The 23,939-nt window shown below is 50.8% G+C and overlaps 1 protein-coding gene across 2 annotated transcripts; it reads left to right on the top strand.

The window, feature by feature from the left end:
- The first annotated feature begins 270 nt into the window (after positions 1–270).
- RBBP8NL (RBBP8 N-terminal like) lies at positions 271–19,904 on the top strand. Of its 2 annotated transcripts, none has more exons than XM_010722426.3 (15): positions 271–2,314; positions 7,419–7,470; positions 7,927–8,065; positions 8,970–9,012; positions 9,306–9,401; positions 9,542–9,654; positions 9,947–10,019; positions 11,055–11,221; positions 11,610–11,692; positions 13,112–13,260; positions 14,226–15,024; positions 15,372–15,480; positions 16,826–16,890; positions 17,226–17,352; positions 18,043–19,904. In XM_010722426.3, exons 3-15 carry the CDS (start codon positions 7,999–8,001, stop codon positions 18,159–18,161), a joined length of 2,010 nt encoding a protein of 669 aa, XP_010720728.1. In that variant the 5' UTR covers positions 271–2,314; positions 7,419–7,470; positions 7,927–7,998; the 3' UTR covers positions 18,162–19,904. The 2 variants fall into 2 exon arrangements, with proteins under 2 accessions (XP_010720728.1, XP_010720726.1); XM_010722424.3 differs by having other exon boundaries at positions 15,372–15,528.
- The last annotated feature ends 4,035 nt before the right edge of the window (positions 19,905–23,939 follow it).

The raw sequence follows: 23,939 nt of genomic DNA, 5'->3' as shown, positions 1-23,939 counted from the left end.
CAGGTGAATATATCCTGCACGTGCCTCTTTTTGTATGGCGTGGACAGGTGCATTCACCACACTGGATGCACCAGGAAAGCTGTGCAGGTGAAGCAGGCATTTCCACCAGGGCTTCTCATCCCCCTGGTTTCCAGTTCCAGTCATCTGTCTCAGTCCTGATCTGCTGTCTCCAGGTTGCACGAGTGCTTTCATGTTACTTCTCTTAGAAGACTTCTGGGTTTTTCCTAGAAAAAGACTTTTTTTCTTAACACATCACTTCTAAAGAAATTTAATTCCTTCCTTCCTGCTGGGAAGCGCATAATCATGATTTCTCCAAGCAGTCTGTATGATCTCCAATAGACATCTGCAAGACAAGGAGGAGACTATTTCAAAACGCATCACCTTCTGCTTCCCAGAAATGCCCCTCACCCATCAGCTCAGCCCATCCACCCATGGCACCAGACCCTCTTGCTCCCCTTCCCAAAGCTGGAGATGGTGCCAACAGTGGAGCTGCTGAGCCAATGGAGCAGGCAGTGGTGCCCCCCAGGCCAGTGTCACTTGTCCCACTGCCACTGCACACTGCTGTTTTTGTCTGTCTGTCCCAGCATGGATCCCTTGTCCATGTGCTTGTCATTAATTCCATCACCGCAAACATCATCCTGAGATATTGGGCTGCCTCGAGAAATCAATCTCTAATTGCTAATCCTTTGTAGAGCAAACAGCCCAAAAGGAAAGAGAGGAGAGGAAAGGAGGCAAACAATTTCTTTTGCCTATTGGCTTGTGCAGAGCACCCCCACAGCCCCACACCATGTCCCTCCTGCAGAGGAACGAGTCAGGAATTCCATACACAAACTGCCACCACTGAACTGTCCCTACAGGTCGGCCAAGGACCGCGGCTTGCTGAGCAGCTGCTTGTTTACCTGCCACCCATTCCCATGGCGTGGGAGTGCAGCCACATTCCTGCGAGCCCCAACTGCTCCCCGCCTCTCCGACCCATCCGCGTGCCACCAGGGAAGCGCAGAGCTGATGTTTGACAAGAAATGCTGCCAAGGATGCTCAGCGCCACGCTGAGCTTGCTAAACCAGCCAGCTCAGCAACAGGGTGTAAACCATGGTGGGGATGGGGCTGCGGGTGGATGGATTCGACCTTACACCATCACGGGGTCTGACCTGCTTTTGGGGCTGAGCTCTGGGGGTGCACAGAGGGGCTGTCCCAATGGGAAACTCAGCCAAGAGGCTCAGCTCGGTGCATCCAGTCCCCCTCCCTACCCAAATGCAAATGCATCTCTTGTGTTCTGCACGTTTGTGGCTTCAGCAGAGAGGGAGAAGGCTGCTCCTGCCCAGCTGTGGTGGGAAGCACATGGCAGCCAGCATTTCTCCGGAGGATGCTGTACTTCAAAGGCTCAGGGACGTGTCTCCGTTGCCTGGGGCTGCACCAGCCCACGGCTGGGTGGAAGATGCTGTGTCAGCAGCTGGAGTGGGGAGACAAGCCATGCTGAGCAAGGGATGCCAACTGGGGTCAGCCCCACAGCCCCCACCCAACCTTTGCTCCCCAGAGCATCCCCTACTACACAGTGCCCCAGGAACCCACCCAGGACCGCAGCATTTCTCTCACCCCTCACCTGCAAGCACCCATACGTGTCATTTGGAGAACATTGCCTCTCCTTTGCCAAGTGTTTTGGGCTTGCTGCATGGCCTACTTGCATGCCCTGTGCTGTGCATTGCACACCATCCCAGGCCCAAATTCAGCCCCTTGTCTGAGCTGCACCACCAAGAAGTGCCCCCCTGTAGAGGCAGCATCCCCTTGAATGAACCTAACAAATGTGTCAGAGTTTAACAGGATGCTGATGTCACTTCAATTTTTTTCTTTTTTCTTTTTCTTTTTTTGTTAGTTTTTTGTCTGTTTTTTGCTCTTCCCCTCTGTAGGAGCCACACATTATGTAAAAAGAAAAAATTCCCACCTTAATGGTGGCTGAATTATTTAAATGGGTCTGTTTGCTAATGTGATTGACTTCAACCAACAGCACAGGTTGAGCTGTAATTATGGGAAAACAATCAAATCTCTATCTTGGGTTCAAACCATACTGGTCCTGCCACTTTTTTCTATTACAGCAGAACCTGTTCAGCAGCTTCAGCTGAGCTGTGCCTCCTTTCTGCTGCTGGGGCAAAGAAACGCAAACCAGTAGAGCAGGTCAGACTGCAAAGAAAAATTATGGCTTATTGTCCGTGCAAGTTCACCCACACTGCTCACTTCTGTCTCCCGTGTCCCAGATGACTGCGCTCAGATCACAGCTTAACTGAGCCTGAGGAGCCCAAGGAGAAACGCAGACCCCCATGTGAGTATTGTACCCACGCTGATTTTTATCTGACTCTTAGCACCTGGCACAGGGAGCTGGGAGGGAGCTGGGGAATGGCCCCAAAACAGCACATCAGTGCTTTGGGGAGCGCTGTCACTCAATACCGGCAGCCCATGGGCAGTGTCTCAGGTTTGCTTGCTCTGCTGTCACCTTTCTGAGCTCACGGAGGCGACTGGGATTTTTCCAGCAGCCGGGGAGCCGCAGGCGTGTTGCAAAGCACCTCTGCTTCTTTGGAGAGCAGGGAGCCGGTCTGCTGGGGACCTTTCCTCTAACAAAACCTCTGCTCTGGCATTGTCCATCTGAGCAGGAAAGGTAATGAGGTGTCACTGGGATTGGAAATGCAAAGAAATGGCAGTCAGCTGTCGCTCAGGCTGAGTGCGATAGCTGCACAAGGATCAGAGAAGGCTGTGGGAGTTGGGGTGTGTATGTCGGGAGTCCGGTCACGTTTACATCTAAAGAACAGGGACTGGAGGCAGGGAGCATCAAAGCTCTCAGTGAGCAAATACCCAGGGCTGAGGCAGAGCCCTGTCCTCAGTCGCACCGGGATGTGCTGTGGGAGCACGAGGCAATCAGCAGTGCCCATCCCAGGCAGGTGGCACTGCTGCCCCGGGTTCACCCCCAGTTCTGTACAGCATCTCATGCACTCAGAAGTAAATAGCTCCCAATATCAGATTCACTTCCTATCCTGATTTTCTTACCCTAAATCAATGATATTTCTATTGCTGGGAATACACAGCAGCCTCCAGGCTTTTGTGCTCTCTCTGCTCTCCTCTACCTTACATCCAGGCTAAGGGAAGGGATAGGGATACCGGGGCGAGGAAGGGGGGTGGAGGGGGAGCAATGTGCTGTGTCCATTGTCTGCTCCTCATCCCCTCTGCTGCATTGGTCCTGTGATGGGGAATGCCCTGGGGGTAATGCCCTGATGGGTAATGCTTTCTTAAGGCACTGAAAGCACACATCCTTCAGAATGCTTTGGTGGGGGACACCAGTTCACAGTATTGCTTTAAAATTCAGCCTGGGCAAAGTGTCCCCATCACCAATGTGTCACCAAGTGTTTGGGAAAAGCAGAGATGCCTCAACCCATAAAAAGGCCTGGCTGAGGCTGTCCTGCTTCTAGACGGCACTGTGTGGGGCTGAGTGGTGAGTAGGGACCTGGCCATAATGCCAGAGCTGTGCTGCGAGTCACAGATTTGTGCCATCGTTGCCTTGGAAGAACCATGTGGGATATGAAGGGGAATCCAAAGCACAAATTATTCCAAGGCTGTGAGTGTAGTTCGTGTAGAGCAGACCCCTACAAATGGCCCCTTGCAGCCCTCCTTGTCACAAGTCAGGCAGCCAATTCCCCATCAGAACATCCCCACCAGTAAGGAGTTTCTGAGACATTCCCTTGAAAATCTCCATTTGGGCATCTCCAACTGCAGGGGGTTCTGGAGCATCCCCATAGGGCTTCTGCCTTGGGGGAACCCCATCAGCAGGGGCTCCTTGGCAACTTATTGGAGCATCCCTATTCTCAGGGATCCCAGAGCCAGACCCAGAACATGAGGCCCCACAAGCTCCTGGGGCAGAATCCCCTCAGCTCCACCAGCACCTGTTTGCAGGTGTTTTCCTTTTATAAATAGCATTGAGGGGAAAAATGGATTTAGTTAAGAACTTCATTATTACCCACATCATGTCCAGCAGAGGGAAATTTACCCTTTTCTTTCGCATTGAACTGACACGGAATGCTCGTGCACACTGTGCCACAGCAGATGCAGAGGTGCCAGTTTATGTGAGTGTGGTTAGGATGGATTTTCATGCCCGAGGTGCTCCGGGTGCCATGCACAACATCCATTCATCTATCCCCAGCCCTCCCCAGCTCTGCTCCCACCCGCTGTGCCCAGATGGGGGCTTTGGGCAGGGAGAAGCTGTGAAAGCGTTGGATGTTCGGGTGCTTTGGGTGCACCTCTGCTCCCAACAGAGCCTTGAGCTATTCCCTGAGCCTCACCACTTCTCAATTAAAACACCTGAAAAATGCAATAATGTTTTATTACCCGCTTCCTAGAGCATTCTGAGGTGTTAATTAAGTGATGTTTATAGAAGCAGTGGTTATCCCGAGATGCACGGGCAGATAAGGGACTCTTTTAAACTATCTTTTGAATCCTTGCTCAGGCTCCCCGAGCTGCTCGTGCCTCTGCCCAAATCCCACCATGCTCCAGGCAACACCATGGCACAGCTGCAGGGCCTGAGTGTGTGTCCAGGTGGGGGATTTGGGGAAATAATCATATAATAGGGGAAAATCCCCAGCACTTTGGTGATTGCCACAGGTGTGAGAGAAAGAAGGAGTATCCCCCCCATAGGCCAAGGGCCCTACAGATTTTCCATGACTGATGAGGCAGTTTTTGTGAGTATAAATTAATTTATTTGTAAAATTAGACTGCTGGCCAAGAAAAAATAGTCTGGCTAATGAAGGCAGTGCTGCCCAGCAGTCACACAGCAAAAACTGTATTGCATAAACCTAGGCTGAAGCTGAACCTCTCCAGTACTGCTGATGAGGAAATACCTGATTGTAAATCCATTAAGCTGAGCTGATCTGATATTGTCAGAACTTCAGAGTCTTGAATTTATTATTTTTGAATGACTTAAGCTCATTTAGCCAAAGAGCTGCTTCATTCTTTCGAAACAGGCAATGCTGCTCAAGCCCATCACTTCCCAAACCCCATAGCAGGGGATGAGAAATCATCCCCCCAGCCATGGGTATGGAGAGCAAGCGTCAGCCTTGGCTCTCTTTGCAAAGCAGCCAGATATGGGAGCTGGCCCCAGCACAGGGCTCTGCAAACAGAGGGCACCCATGACTCTGAGATACACATGGCCCCATGCCACCAGCACACCGAGGAGCTGCTCCTGGCCCCGCAGCATCCAGCACCATGTTGTGTAAATTATGGTGACAGTTCTGAGAAGGGCTCAGGGCTGTAAGTGAAAACCCTGTCACAGGGATTCTGTGATCTAATCTTCAGTGACGAATCTTTCTCAATAAATGCTCCAGAGTGGGTCGGAGGAGTGAGGGGATGTGGATTCTCAGCTGAGCTGGTCCATGTAGAGTAAGAAGGGGGGAAATTGAACTCCTCAAGAGCTTGGGGAGTCTGTGGGGCTGATCTGCATGGGAAGAGGCCAAATTCTGGGTACAAAGGAGAGGCAGACAAGCTCATACGGTGTCTCATAGTAACTGTCATTGCATGCACATCAGAGACCAAAACTCTTCTCCAGGTTTGCTGCAATGGCAGTCCCATTTGCAGGCCCCTTTTGCAGACAGGGATGGATGCTAGCATCTCAAAAAAAGCAGGAAAAATCTCTGTAGCTTTTTTCATCCAAAGCCTCAGGATCAAATCCTCAGGCAGGCACATCCACTGCTGATTCAGGAGCACTGAGAAAAAGACCAAGACAGAGTCCCAGACCTGCTGCAGCTGCATGAGGGGAGCAGGGCTGCTGCCTACACCCCAGCCAAAATTACAGCCCGGATCCTGACCCACCAGGCTCTGCCCACAGTGCTGACTCACAGCAGCTGCCTGCTGCCTGCACTGTTGCTGGGGCTCGGAGCCGGCTCCCCCCACATCCCAGCCCAGGTATCTCCTTCCTGGCACATCCCAGCCTCAGCCCTGAATGCCATAGATGGGGATGGTGACAGTGAAATAGGGCAGTGTGAGTAGGGGCTGATCCAGCACAGGAAGGCCAGAATGGAGCCCACACCATGACACATGCTCAGCTTCCAGGTGCAAAGCCATCCCATCCCTCAGCACTTCAAAGCCTTCCCACCGGCACCCCACCAGGCAGCGGTGAATCTCCCCATCTCCCCCTCACCCCAAATTCAGGACTCAGCAACCCCAAGAAGCTGCCAGCTGCACAGATGGTGTCCTTGTTAACATCTTTTCATCGGGTTTTGGTCGGAGATGAGCCGGGTATTATTTCACCTGCTCATTGTTAAGCGGTGGTTTTTGAGGTTGAGCAGAAGAGATCAGTTCCCAATCCCATTTCACGGTGGCTGATCCCGAGCAGCCTGTTGGCTGTGCGAGCTGCAACAAGCTGTGTGTGCTCGGGAGACATCACCCACTGCTGGCACAGGCTGCTTTCTGCCCACAGAAGGGGCAGCAATGTTTTTCTCTTACATTTTTATGCTCAAAAGGCAAGGGCAGCTGCTCAGATGTTCATGTTCTAAGAGCGTGGTTTTGCAGCTGAGTTTGTGATCTATGTTTTGGTCTCTGTCATGCTGAGCTGAGCATGGTGAGAGCACACAAGCCCAGCCTGCTGCTTGTGCTCACTGGCGCGTGCCTAATTTCTTTTTAAAATCAGACCCTTTAGGGGAAAGTTTCTCCTTCCAGCTCTGCATGCCCACATCTTGCATATGCAGGCGATCAGGCACACCTCTGCTCTGCATGCAGATAAAGGCACACAGGTGCCGGCAGGGGATGGGGAGTGTGCAGCAGCTGCAGAACTCTTCCCATGCCGCTGTGGGGTTTCTGAGTTCTCCCTCTTGTGTGGGATTTGCTGGCCCAGGGCACACACACACAAAGCAAGTGGGGGACCCTCTGCAATGCCCCACAGTAGTATTTGTATATGTGCTGTTCAACAGCATTGCCTGGCCCAGGAGGGATCACAGCTATCTGGGGGACTCAATGTCATGTCCCAATACTGCCTGAGGTTTTGGCTAAGCATTACCATTTTGGAAGGAGAGAGTTTAGATCAATGTCAGCATCCCTGCTGGTAACATCAGAGCTCGTGATCACTGGGGTTAATGCAGATTTTACAACCAGCCACTTGATTTTCAGATTGATGGCTACCTGGTGCCTTTGGGGGTGGACTGAATGATCTCCAGAGGTCCCTTCCAACCCCTACAATTCTGTCACTCACAGCTTACTGAACTGGGGGTACCATGGCTTACTAACGCTCACCCTAACCCCACAGCATCAATGGGGAAACCAAGGCAGGAGCAGGGGGGGCAGAGACCTGAGCCCTCCCCATGGTTCTGAGGGGCCACAGATCTCACTCAGCCTTCACCTCTCCAAGCATCTGGAAAACAAGGCTAATGGTTCTGGTTCTGGTGTCTCCCCAGGTGCGAGGAGGCAGCAGGGCAGCCAGGGCGATGGCAGCTGGGCAGTCGAGCGGTGCGTATCAGACAAGCATTTACATCCAGCCCTACAGCTAAAAAGACTTTTCTCATCACCTGTTCCCAGCAGCATGGGACACGAGTCCTGCCCTCCACATAGAGCCCCACAGTCCCCAAAAGTAGAGGAAAAGCCTGATTTTCATCTGTTGTGGTGTTCCCACTATCCAAGCCATCACTATTCTAACTTGTCTGTGCTTCCAGCTCTGGGCTGATCCAGGGTGCACTGTTCTGAAAACCCCAGTGATCACACTGCTCTTGTTGCATGTGTGGGTGAGCAAATTATTTTACTTCCTATATTTGGGGAGGTATTTCTCTGTCCTCTTTCTAAGACTTAGCAAAACACCATATCATAAAATCGTAGAACCATTAAGGTTGGAAAAGACCACTAAGATCATCTAGTCCAACCAAATATCCACAAGATAAATTTTTTATTGGACATTTTTTTCTGTTCTAGGCTAAAATCTGAATAATCTGAAAGAAAAGGACATCCTTGCGTGTAACCCAGGAGCACGGCACAGCCCTGAACATGACCACAGAGAGCTTTGCAGAATTCTTGAACAAGCTCAAGGAAATCCATGAAAAAGAAGTCCAAGGTAAGGAGACGTGAGAAGTCTTCTTAACAGCTGGCCAAAGTCCATTCCTTTTTGGTGCTGCCTTGATCTGTTTGGTTTCAAATAACCCTCTGATGGTGTGTTTCCTCTGTCTTATTGGGATATAGCTTTGATACTGAGGGAAAGAGGAAATGGGAAAGACACAGTGGTCTACAAGGAAGAAGCAACAAGAATTCAAAGCCATGTTATGGAAAACCTTAGACAGTTTATTCCTCTTGGGAATTTCCCAGTCATACATCATTAAAGTAAGAACCGTTCAGTTAAGGAAGCAAATGCCAAATCCAATTGCTTTCCTATTAAAACAATTCCCAGTGTCAGCATTATGAACAAAGCAACAGCGCTTTTGGAAGATTCTGGCTTATGAATTCATTTTTGTCTTTGTGATTTCAGGCCACGGGAGAGTTAGAGGAAACTGTTGAGCAATCTAAACCACATGTTTACATCTATTTTGCATAAAATGAATTTGACAAAACGTAACATCTGCAGATCCATCAACGAAAGTGTTCTTGTTGAGCTGTAAATATTCTCCGAGATGCTTTGCAGCCCCCAGAGCTATAAAATACTGCCCACCTGGGGAACGCCTGCTGTAACTAAAAGAACCAGAAACAAAACTGTAACAGACTTTTGGGGGAGGAGGGGAAATGCAAATTCATTAAACAGTGGAAATGCAAAACGTGCTCCCATTCTGTACAGCTTTGCCAGTTATGTCAAACTGCAGTGTCATTTTGTGCGGGATGTGTGTTGGTCTTTCTCAGGTATGTGGTGTGCAAAGCTGAGAAGTTCCTTTCAGGCAGAAGCCAGGTGATTGCTTTTTGTTTCTGAGGTCCTGTGGGATTTGCAATTAGCAGCCAGCTCTCCAGCTCTCCATTTCTGCTCCTTGTTCCAGGTCTGCAAACAAAGCTAACGGAGCTGACGACGGAGAAGTGCCGGTGAGCAGTGCCTGCGGTGTTGATGTCCCAGCAGGTGGAGGGGATGGGTTTTAAGACCTCCAGGTACTTCTGTGCATCACAGAAGTGCCTACAAGTCCTAAGCAGGTGGTTCCCTGTTTTAGAGAGCATCCTTCACCTATTTGGTGGTGCCAAATTTAAGCGTTTTAATCCCAGCAGTGCAATCCCTGGGCTCAGAGCAGAAACCCTTCCCACAGACTAGGCACTGAGGATGAAGCCATAGGTATTGGGAGAAGCCCAGTAACTCTCTTTTCCTGACTCTTTTCTCGCATTAGCGATGCCCAGAGAATTGAAGAGTTGTTTGCTAAAAACCACCAACTAAGGGAACAACAGAAGGTCCTCAAAGAAAATGTAAAAGTGCTGGAAAACAGGTAGGATTTCACGGTCAGCTATTTGGTGTCGCTCACATCTCTGGGTAATGGTGAGGAGTGCACTATACTGCACAGGCACGGTGCCCATTTCCCCATATGGATGCATGGTAACAAGCTCCCAACCATGGGTTTTCATCCAGGCTGCGAGCAGGCCTCTGTGACAGATGCATGGTCACCCAGGAGCTGGCAAAAAAGAAGCAGAATGAATACGAAAATTCCCATTTCCAGAGTCTCCAGCACATCTTCATTCTCAGTAGGTACCGAGGTCTGCTGTAAGCTCAGCTTTGGCTTGTTGGGGCTGTTCTGATACCTGCATAGAGCCACTCAGTGGCTGAACACGCAGGAGTTTGGTGATGGGGAGGAGGGAGGGAGGGAGTGATGGAAGCATGAGGTGCTGAGGAATCACGTCTGACAGCTGCATATGAAGCACTGGAGCTGGGGTTTCAGCCCTCTGTATCTCCAGAAAAAGGAGAGATAAGAGGTCAAGCACCATCCTGCTCCATGCAGCATCCAAAGGCTGTGGCTCTCCTGGTGTCTCTTTGTAGCCAACGAGATGAGCCGCCTGAAGGAGGAGAACAAAATTCTCAAGGAAGAACTGAAGAGGCTCCAGAGCCCAGAGTAAGTGCTCTCTGAATGTCATTCATGGCACAGGGTGCTGGTGTGGCTTCCCTACCACTGAGCAGGGCTACGTCTGGACCTTTGTGTCCACAGGGATAGTTTAGCATCTGATTCCCATGGGTTCCTGTAGATGTTCAGACAACAAAATACTTGTAAATGTCCAAGTCCTCATTGAGCTTTGCTCATTCCCCTCTTCACATGCACCCAATAGCTGAGTCTTTGGGAACATGGGGATCCAGTGATAACAAGGGAAAGACCTGCTCCAGCAGGTTAATGCTGAAAACCAAGGAACCTGCCAGGCAGGCTGATGCATACAAATCAGCTCATTCCTCAAGGGCTTAAAGTCCAGAGGAATTAGCACCGAGGGATTAGTTTAGAAATGTGTTTTCTTTGGAGTTCAGAAGCACCACCTGCTTAAAGAGAAACTCACTTCTATCCTCTGATGCTCTCCAAGGTCTGAGCAGTTTGGGAGTTGCTGATCCTGTTGGGTTTGCTAAGCATCGAGCTCTGCTCTTCCCTGGGCTGTTGCATTAGAAGGTTCCAACCAAACACCAAACACTTGTCTTGGCATCAAGGTCTGGTCAAGACCTGATCGATGACCAAAGTGTGGGGCTCAGACTATAAGCAGCTCCCTCCAAAGGACACACCATCTCAAAATGGTGACAGTGGGAGCTCTGAATCCAGCCCTACACCAGACAGGGATGTACAGATCACAGAGCTTTTGCAACTGCTGCAGTGGGGTTTTGTCTTACCCAACTTTGTGGCTTCCCATGACATTACCCATGGGCAGGTGGGGAAATCAAACCTTCAGCTGTCATGCTGGCTCTGTCTCATGCTGCAGACTGCAGCCAAGCCAGTGATAACCTGAAAGGGAGGGAGGTGATGCTGAAGATCCGGTCTATCCACACAATATATAAATATGTATATTTACACATCAGGTTCAGTAAATCAAAGCTGCTGGTACAGGGGCTCTCAAACTGATGATTCCCTTCTCCTGCCCTTTCCCATCCCTCTGTGTCTTTTTGCTCTCTGTAGGGACAGGATCAAGTACCCAGGAGCCATCTCCAGGGAGCACAGCTCCACTCCCAGCTCCCCACTGCCATTACTGTCCCCCACTAGCAGGAACACCAGCGCCGAGAGAGTGGCTCTTGGAGCAGCAGAAGACTCCCAGCACGGTGTGCCAGGCCTCGAGCTGGGGGAAGGTGGGTGCTGTGGTTCAACCACCCCTCCGGGGTCCTGGAGATGAGACAGAGTGGCTGAGCCATGGGGCAGAACTACTCAAGGAATGGGCCTGGAGAGCATAGAACAAGCTGCTGGCAGCTCAGATGGATGCTCTCATGGAATAGGGACAAATATGCTGTTCTGCTTTGTGCAAACAGTAGCTGCGGGTGTTTGGGTGCTCTTGCTCTAAGACAGGTTCTGTGCAGGCATGCAACCACCACCCATATGGTGCAGAGACCATATGTTTGCCTCTGTGCCAGTTATGCATGCAGTGAAGAGTCCATTCATTCACATACTTGCTAGAACCAGAAGGAAATTTCAGTTCAGGGGGACCATCCCAGAGGCTGGTTTTGTCTTTTTTTTTTGCAGAGAAGACCACAGGACAGAGAAGCTCTCCTAGCAGCAGGGTTTCCCCAAGCACTATCCTCCAAGAAGCCAGCCTGGCAGAAATGGTGAGTTGACAGAGGGAGTCCAGGGCTGCCCCCCATCTGCATTAGGTGAGGAGGGGTTGAAACGGATGGAGAATGAGTAGGAAATACTTAAGAGGGTAAAATAACTACCTAGAATTGGGCAGAATGCTGTTGCCAGGGATGAGGAGGAAAATGCCCCAATGATAGGTGCATGCTTTGCAGGAATTGCCACTATCTGCTAGCAAATCCTTTAGATTTTATCACAGGCTTTTGTTCCTTTTTATAGGAGAGTACATCTTCAGTTTGCCCTTCATGACAACACACCTAGCACCCCTGAGTCCCCTTCCCAACACACTGGCTCCTCTCTTGCTGAGAAAATCTTTCTCATGAGAAGATCATATCAACTCATGTATTAGTGCAGCTTATTCTAAGTGATAATCAGGAACAAGAGGCTGCAGCACTGTGAACGATGGCAAAGCCTGGAGAGCATGTGAATGGTGGAGATTTTGGATATACACAATACAAATGCAGCACAGCAGACCTGCCCAAGAGCATCGCAGATATCTCTCCATCTGCAGCAGAATGAACAGTGCCGTTTGCATACGAACTGGCATTCACTGGTTGCCATTTTGTGTATAGATACAAGCCAGCCATGCCTTTGAAGCACAGAGCATGTGTCAGCTGAGGGATGCTGAGTGATATGATGATTTTGGGCACTGGGAAATGAGGCTGCAGGACCTGGAGCCCTGCTCTCACCATGGGAACCCAAGCCCACATACACACCCACACAGCCGCTTCTGTTTTGGCACAGCCTTTGCTTAGCTGAACTCTGCAGAAAACCTGAAGGAGTGGGTGAAGTGAGGTTTTGGTGAGGCTGCAGGCAGGCTACAAGGATAATTAATGTGGGGATCACAGGAAGGATTGGTGACATCTCTGTTAAGCAGGGAGAAGTCAAGTCAGAACTCGTGGTGAGCCTTCCGCAGCAGATGGGATTGCGATGTCCTGGTTTCATTGCTGGGTCTCTGCTGGAAATGCACCCCCAAAGAAATACCAGCAGCATGGATTGAAGCCCAGAGCCCTGAGCAATGGTTGGGGAATTTGCAGGGTCTTATCTTGGTTAAGCCGCTGACTTGAGACAAGGGATGTGGGATCCTTGGCCACAAATCAGTGCAGCCAGAAATTAAAGAATATCGAGGAAAACACAAAGGGAAGCTTTCCTGGGAAAGCCAAAACAATTAAGATTCAGCCACTGATTGGAATTATATCAAATCACTTCTTACCACCTCTGAGCTGGGAACTGTTGTAAAAGCTGATGGGGAGTCATTGGTACGGAACAGCAGGAGCAGTTTCTGTTAACACAGGCGAGGAGTTGGGTCTGCACCCAGCACAGCTCCCAGAGCGACACACTGCTCTCAGAGCCCCAGCACGCATCCCAGTGCCTGACCCGAGTTTTCCTTGCAGGCATCCCAGAGGATTGCCAACCAGCTGCACGGCACCATCGCCTTGGTGAGGCACAGCCTGGAGAAAAGTCCCTCGAGGGCTGCAGTGTCCCCACCGGCCAGGAAGACCCCTCTGCCACCGGAGCAGGAACGCAGCCCCAGTCTGGAGCCGTGAGTCCTCTGCTTGTGCCCCTTGCAGTAGCAGGACCCCATAAGGCAGCTCCTAAATTGTGATCCCTATTTGTCCACCTTCTTGTCCATACTTCTCACAATGGCCACAGCCTCAGTGAACAGGGGAGGGTCTCCCAGTTGAGAAAAATGACTGGAATCCAACTCAACCAGTCCGGTCTCGTGTTACTTCACCTTCAGATAGAGCCAGGTGCCTGTCCCCAGCCTGCAGAGTAAGGACCTGGCTGAGCAGGAGGCAGCAGTCCGTGCTGCTCCTTATCTATTCTAATGGGCTTTTATGCAGGGCTCAGCGATTCCCAGGGCTTCTCCTCCCCATTGATTTGGGAAGCACAAGAAGCTGTTTGGCTGCAGACTGCCAGCTGCCCACAGTGGGAGGGAACTGCTCACATACAGGGCGCTTGCCAAGTGATGAGCAACATCAGGGACTCGGTTTGCATGGGCAGGTTCACTCATGGTGCTGTCTCCTTGGCACTGCTGAGAGATCTGCTCAGGAGTGAGGCTGGGGATTGCTCCTCTGTCATCAGGTCCCCCAAGCCACTGGGAGAGTCTGGGGACAGATATGCTGGGAGGCAGGGGGCCTCTGGATGCACGATCTGGCTTGGCCGGTGGCTTCCAGGACAAGAGGTAGTGGCTGTAATTTGCTCCAGGAGTAATCCAGGTTGAATACTAGAAACAATTTCTTCTCCAAAAGAGTGGTGAGGCACAGGCTGCCCAGGAAGTGTTCAGGAACCATGGAGATGTGGCACTGATGGATATGGTCAGAGGGCATGGTGGGGTAGATTGGGGTTCGACTTGGGGATCTTAAAGCCCTTTCCAGCCTTAAGGATTCTGTAATTCTGTGATTCTCAGCAGCAGTAAATGGTCACCACATCCCCACCACCACCTGCAGGAGCTGGAAAATCATGAAGGTTCTCCCCAAAATATGATTTCTTTCCCATATCTTTTAGTTACTTAACAACAACCAAGCCAATCTCCCCCAAGACTGCTTCATCCTACGAAAGCCTAAAGCTGACTGCCCGCAAAGAGCAGCTCTGCCTCCTCAACAAGCACCTCGCCCTGCACCAGCTGGGGCTGGCAAGTGGTTGCGTTCCATCCGATGGGGACAGCAGCTTCCACAGCCGTTTGCTCAGGGCCACAGAAGATGGTGGCAGGACAAGGCCACGTGATGACTGGGATGACAGAGCTGCCCTGCTGAAGCTCCCTGCAGCTGTGGTGTATGTGAGGGACCAGCACCTGGAGGGGAAGCTGCACCTCCTCAAGCACCGTGAACGGCTGCAACATCTGGAGCAGCAGCAAAGCCATCGGGCCAGGGTGGATGGGGAGCCCAAAGCTGTGCCCAAGGAGCGGCCACTGTCCCCGTGCCTGAGCATCGCAGTGGGATGCAAGGAGGAGAGGATGGAGGATGCTGCAGATGGGAAAGTGGAGAGGGTGCTCTGGTTGAGCCGGGATGGCTCTGAGCACCGAGGAAAGGTGGAAGCATTGAGGGACTATGGTACGGATGCCCCACTGGACCTGTCAGACACTGGGCGTGGGAGGGGAATGGGATGGATCAAGCACCAGGAGGCCACCAGTCCACGTCCAAGCTCAGGGGACAGCCCTATGCGTGGCTCCTGCAGAAGACATGGGGTGGAGAGGGACAGCTCACAGCCCCACAGCCGCTGGCATGATGCTGCCCAGACACAGGTCACAGGGAAGCCTGGTGCCATCAAGGAGGAGGAGGAGGAGGAGGAAGAGGAGGCAGCTATGGTGAGTACAGCTCAGGATGGCATCACACCAACCCCTTCCCTCGTGTTGGAATTCTGGTGCTCAGTGCCAGTGTCATTACAATCACAATTAATGTCCCATGCTGAAATGGCCTGGGAACAGGGGGTTTTGTCACATGTTTGGCAATGGTGTTTTTCACTCAGCTCAGAGGAAAGATGTGCACTAGCATCTGCACCCCATTCCCACTGGTTTGGGTAGAGACGATGCTCATCCCAGCACTTGTCACGGTCACTGAGATGGGACTGGGGATGGCCCTTTTCTCCCACATTTGAAGGCAGTGGTTCTACTTACATTACTTATGGGATTTCTGCACTCACTGCCCTTTACAGCTGGCTCTCTCCCGGGTGCATCCTATAAACAAGTCACCACCAAGCAACACAGAGACTCCTCCAGAGCCAAGGGTGAGACTGGTAGCCAGTGCACAGGAGGAAGAACCAGGTAAAGAGCCTCGGGCAAGCCTGACATCTGAGAAAGCAAATGCCAAAGGTGCGTTTTGGTGTGTGTGTGAAGGCAACCTGCAGTGGGAAATAACTCTTGCAAACACCTGCAGTGCCTGCTGACCACAACAGGTGCTCCCCATCCTTCCAAATTGCTCTTGAGCAAAGGGGGAGGGATGCTGTTACCTACATTCTTGCTTTTTCCCCACCCCAACCCCTACAAAGACTTTTTCCATCCCTCAACTGAGCTGTGCCCTCTGGCTGGGGTGCTCCCTCTTGCTGATGGCTGTGGGGCAGGGCTGGGTTTGCTGGTGGGGGGAAGCAGCAGCCATGGGGAGCACAGTGGGCAACACGTCTGTGTGGAGCTGCTCCTTACCAGCCCTACTGGCTTGGCCAGAATGTTGAGTTCACCTGGATTAGTTGGTCTGGGCGTGTCGGAGTGGTTTGGGAACACTGGGAGCGGGATTTTGCACAGTAGGAAAAAAAAAAAAAAAAGGGGGGGGGGGAGAAGGGAGGGAAGCCCTGTGTGATTTACATGTTAAGGAGATATCATCATAGCAGAAGAATTTCAGCTGATTACATTCTGGGTGTGGGAAAACACAGAACTTTCTTCAGTTCTCACCTGAAGGCTGACACAAAGCCCAGGAAGAAGCACACAGATACTTCCTGTGCTTTCTAGTGGACCTTTAACCCCTGGAAGGACAGCGTGAGGATGGGGTTGGGTTCTAGGCATGCTAAGGGTGCTGGGCAGGGATGAGGACACAGCTCCAACCCTGTTGGTACAAGGAGTGTGCAGGTGGGATAATGTTGGGTTCTGGCCCCATGCAGGGGCTAGGTGTGTGCAGACACATGCCAGGAGTTGTGTGGCCCTGGGGCTGTGTGCAGCAAAAGCCTCTTTTGCTGAGCAGGAAAGAGGCTACCCCACATCTCCTGCTGCCAAAGCTGCCAGCCATGACAGAGTGCAGCTTTATTTTAAGAAGAGAGGTAATGGCTGTAAGTTGCACCAGGGGAAGTCCAGGTTGGATGTTAGGAACAGTTTCTTCTTAAAAGAGTGGTGATGCAGCGGCACAGCTGCCCAGGGAGGTGGTGGGATCACCAGCCCTGGGGTGTTCAGGAACTGTGGAAATGTGGCACTGAGGGATGTGGACAGTGGGTACAGTGGGGTTGGCTGGGGTTGGGCTTGGGGATCTTGGAGTTCTTTTCCAATCTCAATGATTCTGTGATTCTATGAATGCAGACACCTCATAATGAAGGCTCTCCAAGCCTGGTCCTGTGGCTCTGTATCATATCCATGTGCTTGTTGTTCCCTGTGCCAACCAAAAACCCTTAATTTCTTGTTTCCTTAGATGATGATGATGATGATGAGTCCACAAAGCAGGAATCCGATGAGGCAGATACAACAGACAGCGAGGTTGGTTGGCTTTGGTTTCTTGGGTCAAACAGTGCCTTTGGACCAGGAATTCCTGTTCTGGGAGCACCGGGAGGTGCAGGACGGGTTGTCCCTGCCCAACTCCCTCCAGGAGGTGACAGCTCTTCCTGCATCGGGTGCCAAGACCCATTTCCACACTGTTACCCAACTGGTTGCTGAGGGGTAGATATGTCACTCTTTGTAGATAGGTTTCTGAACATCAACCCTTGTTACAACTCTGTGATGATGGTCACACAGGTCTCTGGCAATTCAGCCAGGCTGTCAGTGCACTGGCAATCACGTATTTTGTAGTTTGATGGCTCATCTCATTGGTGCAGGTGGCTTCTCCCTATGAACATGATGTCATGCAAGAAACCCAGTCAGAAGGGAAATATTTTTGCACCAAAGACAGAGCTCATGCACTGCAGAAGAAGAGGAGAAGAGGACAGGATTCCTGGACAAAAGGTGGGGAAGGAGTTTCTCATTCTATTTCCTGAGGGGCTCCTCCTGTGCAGCACCCGAGGGCTCTGGGCACTTTCCTATTCACGGGAGCTCTGCAAACGAACCCCACCATGCACACGGATGTTTGCCCATCATGACACAGTAGAGTCTTATGGTTCGCTGCAATAAGCCATGCTGGACCATGTTTTTGGCGACAGTATCCCCAGTCAGAGCAGAGCTGTTAATGGAGCTGAATGATTTTTAAGGTTCCTTCCAACTCAAGCCATGCTTGTTGGTCAGAGAGCACCCTGAGCACCTAAGCTAGCAGCTCCACATCCCTCCTGTTTGCTCACCACTTGGGAGGAGCTGGCTGGGGACAGCCAAATTCCCAGCAGCAAGCTGTTGACATTCAGATCAAGGTTTCTGCCAGCTCTGTTGACTTTCCACTGTGGCCTCAGAGCTTTTCCCTGGCTGACAAAGGAATGTGTTGGGCCCACACTTCCTACAGGTGAATGAGCAGAGAGCTGTTCCTGATAAAGATGAGGATAAGCCAGTGTGGCCATCAAGCCTTACGTATGGCCCTGTCACACTCTCTTTTGCTGAGCTTTGCTTTCCCCCTGTGCAGTCCCTGTTTTGGGATTAGGCCACATTGGCCTTGTATGTGCAAATCCATTACTCTGCAGCGAACTCCTGGTCTCATCTTGCTGTTAACAGGCTCCAAGAAAGCAATGAGAGGAAGAAAGAAAGTCAAAGTGGAGCAGTGCTCACTGAGGATGACAGAGGAAGCAGAGAGCTGCTTGGCTTCCCACCATGACCCCTCTGAGGAGAGTTAACTGGGTGGTGCAGAGACGCATAGACACTGCAGCTGAAGGAGAAGAGCTCAGATCCAGTATTCCACCAACACCAAGAGAGCAACGGCTGTCCACAAGGACCCATAAGAACTACTTCAGGAGCAGAGCACCCTCAAACCCTCCCTGGGTGCTCCTGGGAGAGGCTCAAGCATGGACCTTCACCTTGGTGCCAGGAAAAGGGACCATGCTCTTTCTCAGGATTTGGTGCTGGGAGGAGGGACCCCAACCTCACTCCCTGTGGCCCAGAACCCAGTGCCCACCTGAGCCCTTCAGGTCCCTTTGTCCCTATGCATCAATTCAATCCTGACCTAGATTTCATACAGGTGTGGATCTTGTTTGAGCTGCAAAGCCCATGGATGTCCTTTCGAGCACATGGGCCAAGCAGGTGGGACAGATTCCCAGTGAGGGAAGGGCCAAGAGCATGAGAAAGGACAGCATGCCTGACGTGTCCGGTGTCTCCAGCAGAGCCAGGTGTGTGATCCTGGCTGTGCCCCACAGCACAGCCCCAGCCCAGCAGCTCATGCTGCCACAGTGGTACTGCAGAGAGCTTGTTTTCATATGGATGAACTGTTCTCATGCAATTTTTCTGAATCATGGCCTTCAGCATCGAGTGATGGAGTGCTGCTGCTTGGGATGGGACATGAAGAGCAGGAGTGAGCAGGGCTTTTCCTTGCACATGTGCAGCAAACAGAGCTGAAACAAAAGTGCCAGAGACAGCACGTGCCCTGTGTGGTTCCTCCCCACAGCCACTTTCTCTGCCTGGCACTGCTCTTACTTTACTGAGGGTTTGTTTGTCCCATTCACATGGGGGGAAGCATGGCAAGCCAAACTCTCAGCCAGACGCACAGCTGGCACAGGCATCATTGTGTTTCCATCTTCTTAGAGCAAGCCAGGTAAAATAAAAATAAATAATAATAAAAAATAAGTATGCATATGTATATTAATAGAGACAATAACGATAACAATAATAATGGTAAAGCAAAAAGACTCGCTGCAGCCAAGCAGGGAGAGAGCAGAGCTCAGCCCCTGGGCCCGGCGCTGAGAGCAGGCAGCCGCGGGCGCGCAGTGCCGCCTGCCGGGCAGAGCCGCTCCGCACTGCGCCCCGCAACGCCTCCCCTGGGCTGCTGGGGTAAAGGGATGGGAAGGAAAGGAGGAGAGGAGATATAAACCTGAAAAAGGTCCCTCTGCAAGAAGACAGCCTTAGACCAGGACAACCGAAGGAGGGAGGGAACTTTTTATGCAACTATAAAATAATCCCCTCCCTATGATGATCCCTTGATAAGCAGAAGTGCTGCCAAGAGAAACAAATGCACCAATTTCTTTTTTTTTTTTCTTTGCAGTGTGTTGCACAGAATTCACCTTCTCTTATTGCAACTTTATTATTATTATTATTATTTTGTGTTGCCTCTTGCCTTTTTCCAGCAGGCATCTTCAGCCAGTGCCCCCATACCTCCATGCAATAGGTATTCCAGGAGTTTGGAAGTGACAGTTCTTTCATAATTAGGACAATCCCATCACTATAAAAACAAACAAATCATGTTGTGTGGGGTTGTTTGTTTGTTTGTTTGTTTGTTTTTCTTTTCCTGAATCAAAGCACATTGCTGGGGGGAAATCATACTTCACACACCACAATCCATCCAGCCCTGTAATGCTGCCCTCACCCAGCCCCTGCATGCTGACATCCACCACCATTCTGCAGGGCCATGGGTAACTGCTGGAGTCCATCAGTGCCTGTAGTTCTGCTGCCAGTCTCTTGCTCATGTGATTCCTGACAGATAAATGCAAGTATTGGTTTGGTGATGTCCAGGCAGGCTGAGGCTTGAGCTTGTTCTGCTATAAGGAAGGAACCTCTGAGCACAGCACTGCCTTGTGCAATGACCCAAAATCCACCCACGATGAACGTGTGAGTTATGTTCCTTGGAGCAAAAAAGCAGAAGAGAGGCTGTCCCAAAACCAGCTCAGTCCTTCCAGAGGGCTGGCAGCCCATCTTGGTTTTGTTTGAACAAATCATAGATCTTCTGCCATCCGTAGATGTGCATGCAGGTGGCATGCCTGTGCCCATGAGCTGCTTTCCCAGAGGACCAGATTGGGAAAGCAGCTTGGTTGCAATTCACCCATTGGCTGCGGCTGAAATTGTGCAAATCTGAAAGAGCAACAGGGTAAGTGTTGCTGTTCCCTTTTAGCCCATCAGAAACAGCACGGCTGGCTGTCTTGCTGCCTGTCATGCAAAACATTACCGATTGCGGACCACTCCAAGCTTTTTGCTTGCTGATCCTTAAGCATTTGTAGATGCTGAATCATTCTCCCAGCACTGTTGGCTGCTCTCAGCCCGCAGACCTGGGGGATGCACAGCAGCCCCTTGTCCTCAATGCATCAGCCTCCCACTGACTCAGCAGCAAAGTGACATTTCCAGCTACCGGTTTGTAAAGTGCTTTAAGAAATATGTTTGCGCAAGCCTCGATGTGAATATAAATCTCCACCTCAGGGGAAAAAAAATGCCACCACACAAAGGTTCCTCTGTTGCACTGTAACTGAGCTGCTGCTGTGCAGGGAGGCAGCAACGGAGCTGGGAGTGAACAGGGCTATGCTGGGATGCAGGAACTAAAAGCACCAAAAATAGAGAACTGCACACCAGATTTTCCTCCTTCCCTTAAAGCTTTCAGCAGTGTCATTCCCTTTACAGCAGGAGGTATTTTGAAGATATCCTAAGGCTGTTTCTTTTTCATGAGGCTGTCTGCCACCTTCTCTGTAGTGAAATCCCTTTAAATGGGATCTGCTCAGTGATGCCCATTTATAGTGCTGGCTTTGGGAACTCAACTTCACCCCTCCGCTCACCGCAGGAACACTCATTCCAGGAATTGCTGCTCTCTTGCTTAACTCCCGTTTGGGGGATATGAGTGGGATGGACATTTGGGCGAGTGCTTCCCAAGGTCAGATGCACACTGCAGGCATGGTGCGGGCAGCCATGACCCCACAGTTTGCTGATGTAGGACAGCTGCAGTGTTGGGACAAAGCTTAAGGGCAGGACTTGAAGCCATACTCGTTCACATTGGAATGGTACCCTGCAAAAACTTCTGAGGCATAATATATAGGGCTGGAGGAGCTCAGGAGAACGCGTAGTCTCAAATGTAGCTGGAATGGATGTGGTGATTGTGATGGTGATCTCTTTGACTGGCCATGATGGTGATTGGAGAGGATTTCATGAGGATGAGGGGTTCATGGCACAAGGACCTTGGGCTGGAGCTGCTCAGGAGAGGGGATGAGAATCACAGAACCACAGCATCACTGAGGTTGGAAAAGAGCTCTAAGATCCCCCAAGACAAACCCCAGCCCACCCCACCACACTCACCGCCCACACCCCTTAGAGCCACATCTCCACGGCTCCGGAACACCTCCAGGGACAGTGAATCCACCACCTCCCTGGGCAGCTGTGCCACTGCATCACCACTCTTTTGGAGAAAAAATTGGTTCCTAACAGCCAACCTGACCCTCCCATGGCACAGCTTAAGGCCATCACCTCTCATCCTATCACTGCTAGCTGGGAGCACAGTCTGACCCCCCACCTCAGCCCAACCTCCTTGCAGGGATTTGTCCTGCCTGAGGTCCCCTGGGCTTGGGCTCCACATGGGGGCTGTCACAGTGCTGACCAGGCTGCTGCAGGGCCTGACATTGACGGGTGCAGGATGTGCTGCTGTAACCGTGGGCTATGGAGAGTATTTCAGCAACTGCCTGTGAGATTAGTGCTGTTTTCAAACCATGCCCCAGTGTTTGGGCTTAGGGACTAAAGCAGCATTTTTCACTGTTTCCCTTTCATTCCCCAGATGGCACAGGCTGGCAGAAGAGAGCACCTGAGCAGCGTGAGACTGCAGAAGAGTTACACTGTGCTCAGGATGGAAAATGTACAAAGATTCCTTGTGCTTCATCTTCGTACGAGCAGCTGTTCCAACTGGAAGGCTGCTCCTCTGGCTCCCAGCCTAAATATATTCCTGACCTGCTTATCTTTGCTTGAGCTCAGGCCATGATTTTGCAAAAACATAACACCCAGCCCACGGATGTACTTTAAATGCTGTCTCATATCAGATGCTCAGGCCAAATCCTGCAGTTCTTGCATGCAGAAAAAAAAGCTCTCAGTGTCTTTGGTACCTCTGTTGCCCACATAATATTGGAATAAGGGCTGGAACAGGGCCTTATTCCAGAGACTCCTGGCTAAGCAGCCATGTATTCACATTGCTCAGGGCATCCAGTAAGGTCCATCTGTTAGCCCAGGAGCAAAGTGAAGTGAGTTATATATTGGAAATTCAAATCAGTGCTTTACATCCAAGAAATGATGCTGCTAGTAATTCAGAACCGCCTGCTTTCACCTGGGGCTTGGCAGAAGTTAAGATTCCTGTGTGTTCCAGCTTGGAACTTGGAGCTGTGCAGACACACAGAGACAATCCCGGCCCCTTTCCAAAATAGGATCCCTGTGTTTGCAGCATGCTCAGCCAAAGCAGAGCTTTCCCAGCTGCAGCAATTCCCCATCGCAGGGAGCAGCGATGAGCAGAGATCCCCCTGCCCTGCACCCAGCCCCTGCCTTGTGAGAGCGATGCAGTGAGACCACCCGTCTCTTTTAGCAGCAGATCCATGGAATACAGCACTGTGCCCATTGCAGCCACACACTGTGAGCCCATCAGATGCAGATGAAAGCTCTCAGCACTGCAATACTCAGACCTCTGATTTCAGCTTTGAAGGCAGCAGCCCAACAAGCGATGGAGGCCACCTCCTCTGCTTCACCCCATGCTGACTCCATGGGGGCAATTTGTGTCCTACAGCTGCTTTTGCAAGGAAAGATGAAGAAAAAAAATGCCTTTTTTTAAATGTATGTATTTGAATCTTGAGTTCTAGAGAACTGTTTTGCAGGAAGCCTAGTGAGGTTTCCATGCCCATTTATCCTTTGGCTTATTTCATTAGTCTGCCAGCAGGAAGGATTTTAGTTCCTCTTTACCCTAAATTATTTTTTCACAGCTGTGATATGAGATGGTTCTGCCAAATAATTTTGGCTCAAAATCTGACCTATATGGAATATCACAAGGTACTGAGGATGTTCTTAGGACTTTGAGGGGAGACTTTACACTTCGCTCTCTTATTTTAACAGTCTTTAAATGAGAGCCTACAAGAAAAAAATTATATCTCCCATCTTATTGCTGATGTTATTAAATGCTATAGATACCACGGTAGAAATGTTAATGTACCATTTGTAACAGTAAGCCAAAGTAATCTCATCACACAGTCCTCAGCACCTGTTTGCATCTTACAGGACAGTTTCAGCATTTAATTTGCTACTTAGGGCACACACATCAGTTCATGTCATTGGCTATCATTTGGGTTGCTGGTGTTTTGCTCCCAGCAAAACTCCCAGAGCGCATGTAAGCAGTGCTGCACGATGTCAGCAGCGCACACTGACATCCTCCAGGGTTGGCACATGGGGCACAGCCCTTAGGAGTGAGTGCTCGGAGCATCACCTTGGCCAGATGGTGTGCTTATATTGTACAGCATAACCACGGGAGTGGGAGCAGTGTGCCGTGCCGAGCCGTTCCGTGGAGATAACAGTTTGTGCAGCTGTGCCATCCTTGCTTGCAGGAACGCCAAAACTGTGGCAATGTGACACTGAGAGCAGAGATGGAGAAGTTTTTAAGTTTTTTTTAGTAAAAAACAGAAAAGCGATGCGATGGGTGGTTGTGGGGATGTGGGTGTGGAAGGGACGGAGCCAAGAGAGGAGGG

Source organism: Meleagris gallopavo, chromosome 22 (assembly GCF_000146605.3).
Source record: "Meleagris gallopavo isolate NT-WF06-2002-E0010 breed Aviagen turkey brand Nicholas breeding stock chromosome 22, Turkey_5.1, whole genome shotgun sequence".
Taxonomy (NCBI): Eukaryota; Metazoa; Chordata; class Aves; order Galliformes; family Phasianidae; genus Meleagris; species Meleagris gallopavo.
The sequence above is the reverse complement of the archived record's forward strand: the minus strand, read 5'-3'. Positions and strand labels throughout refer to the sequence as shown.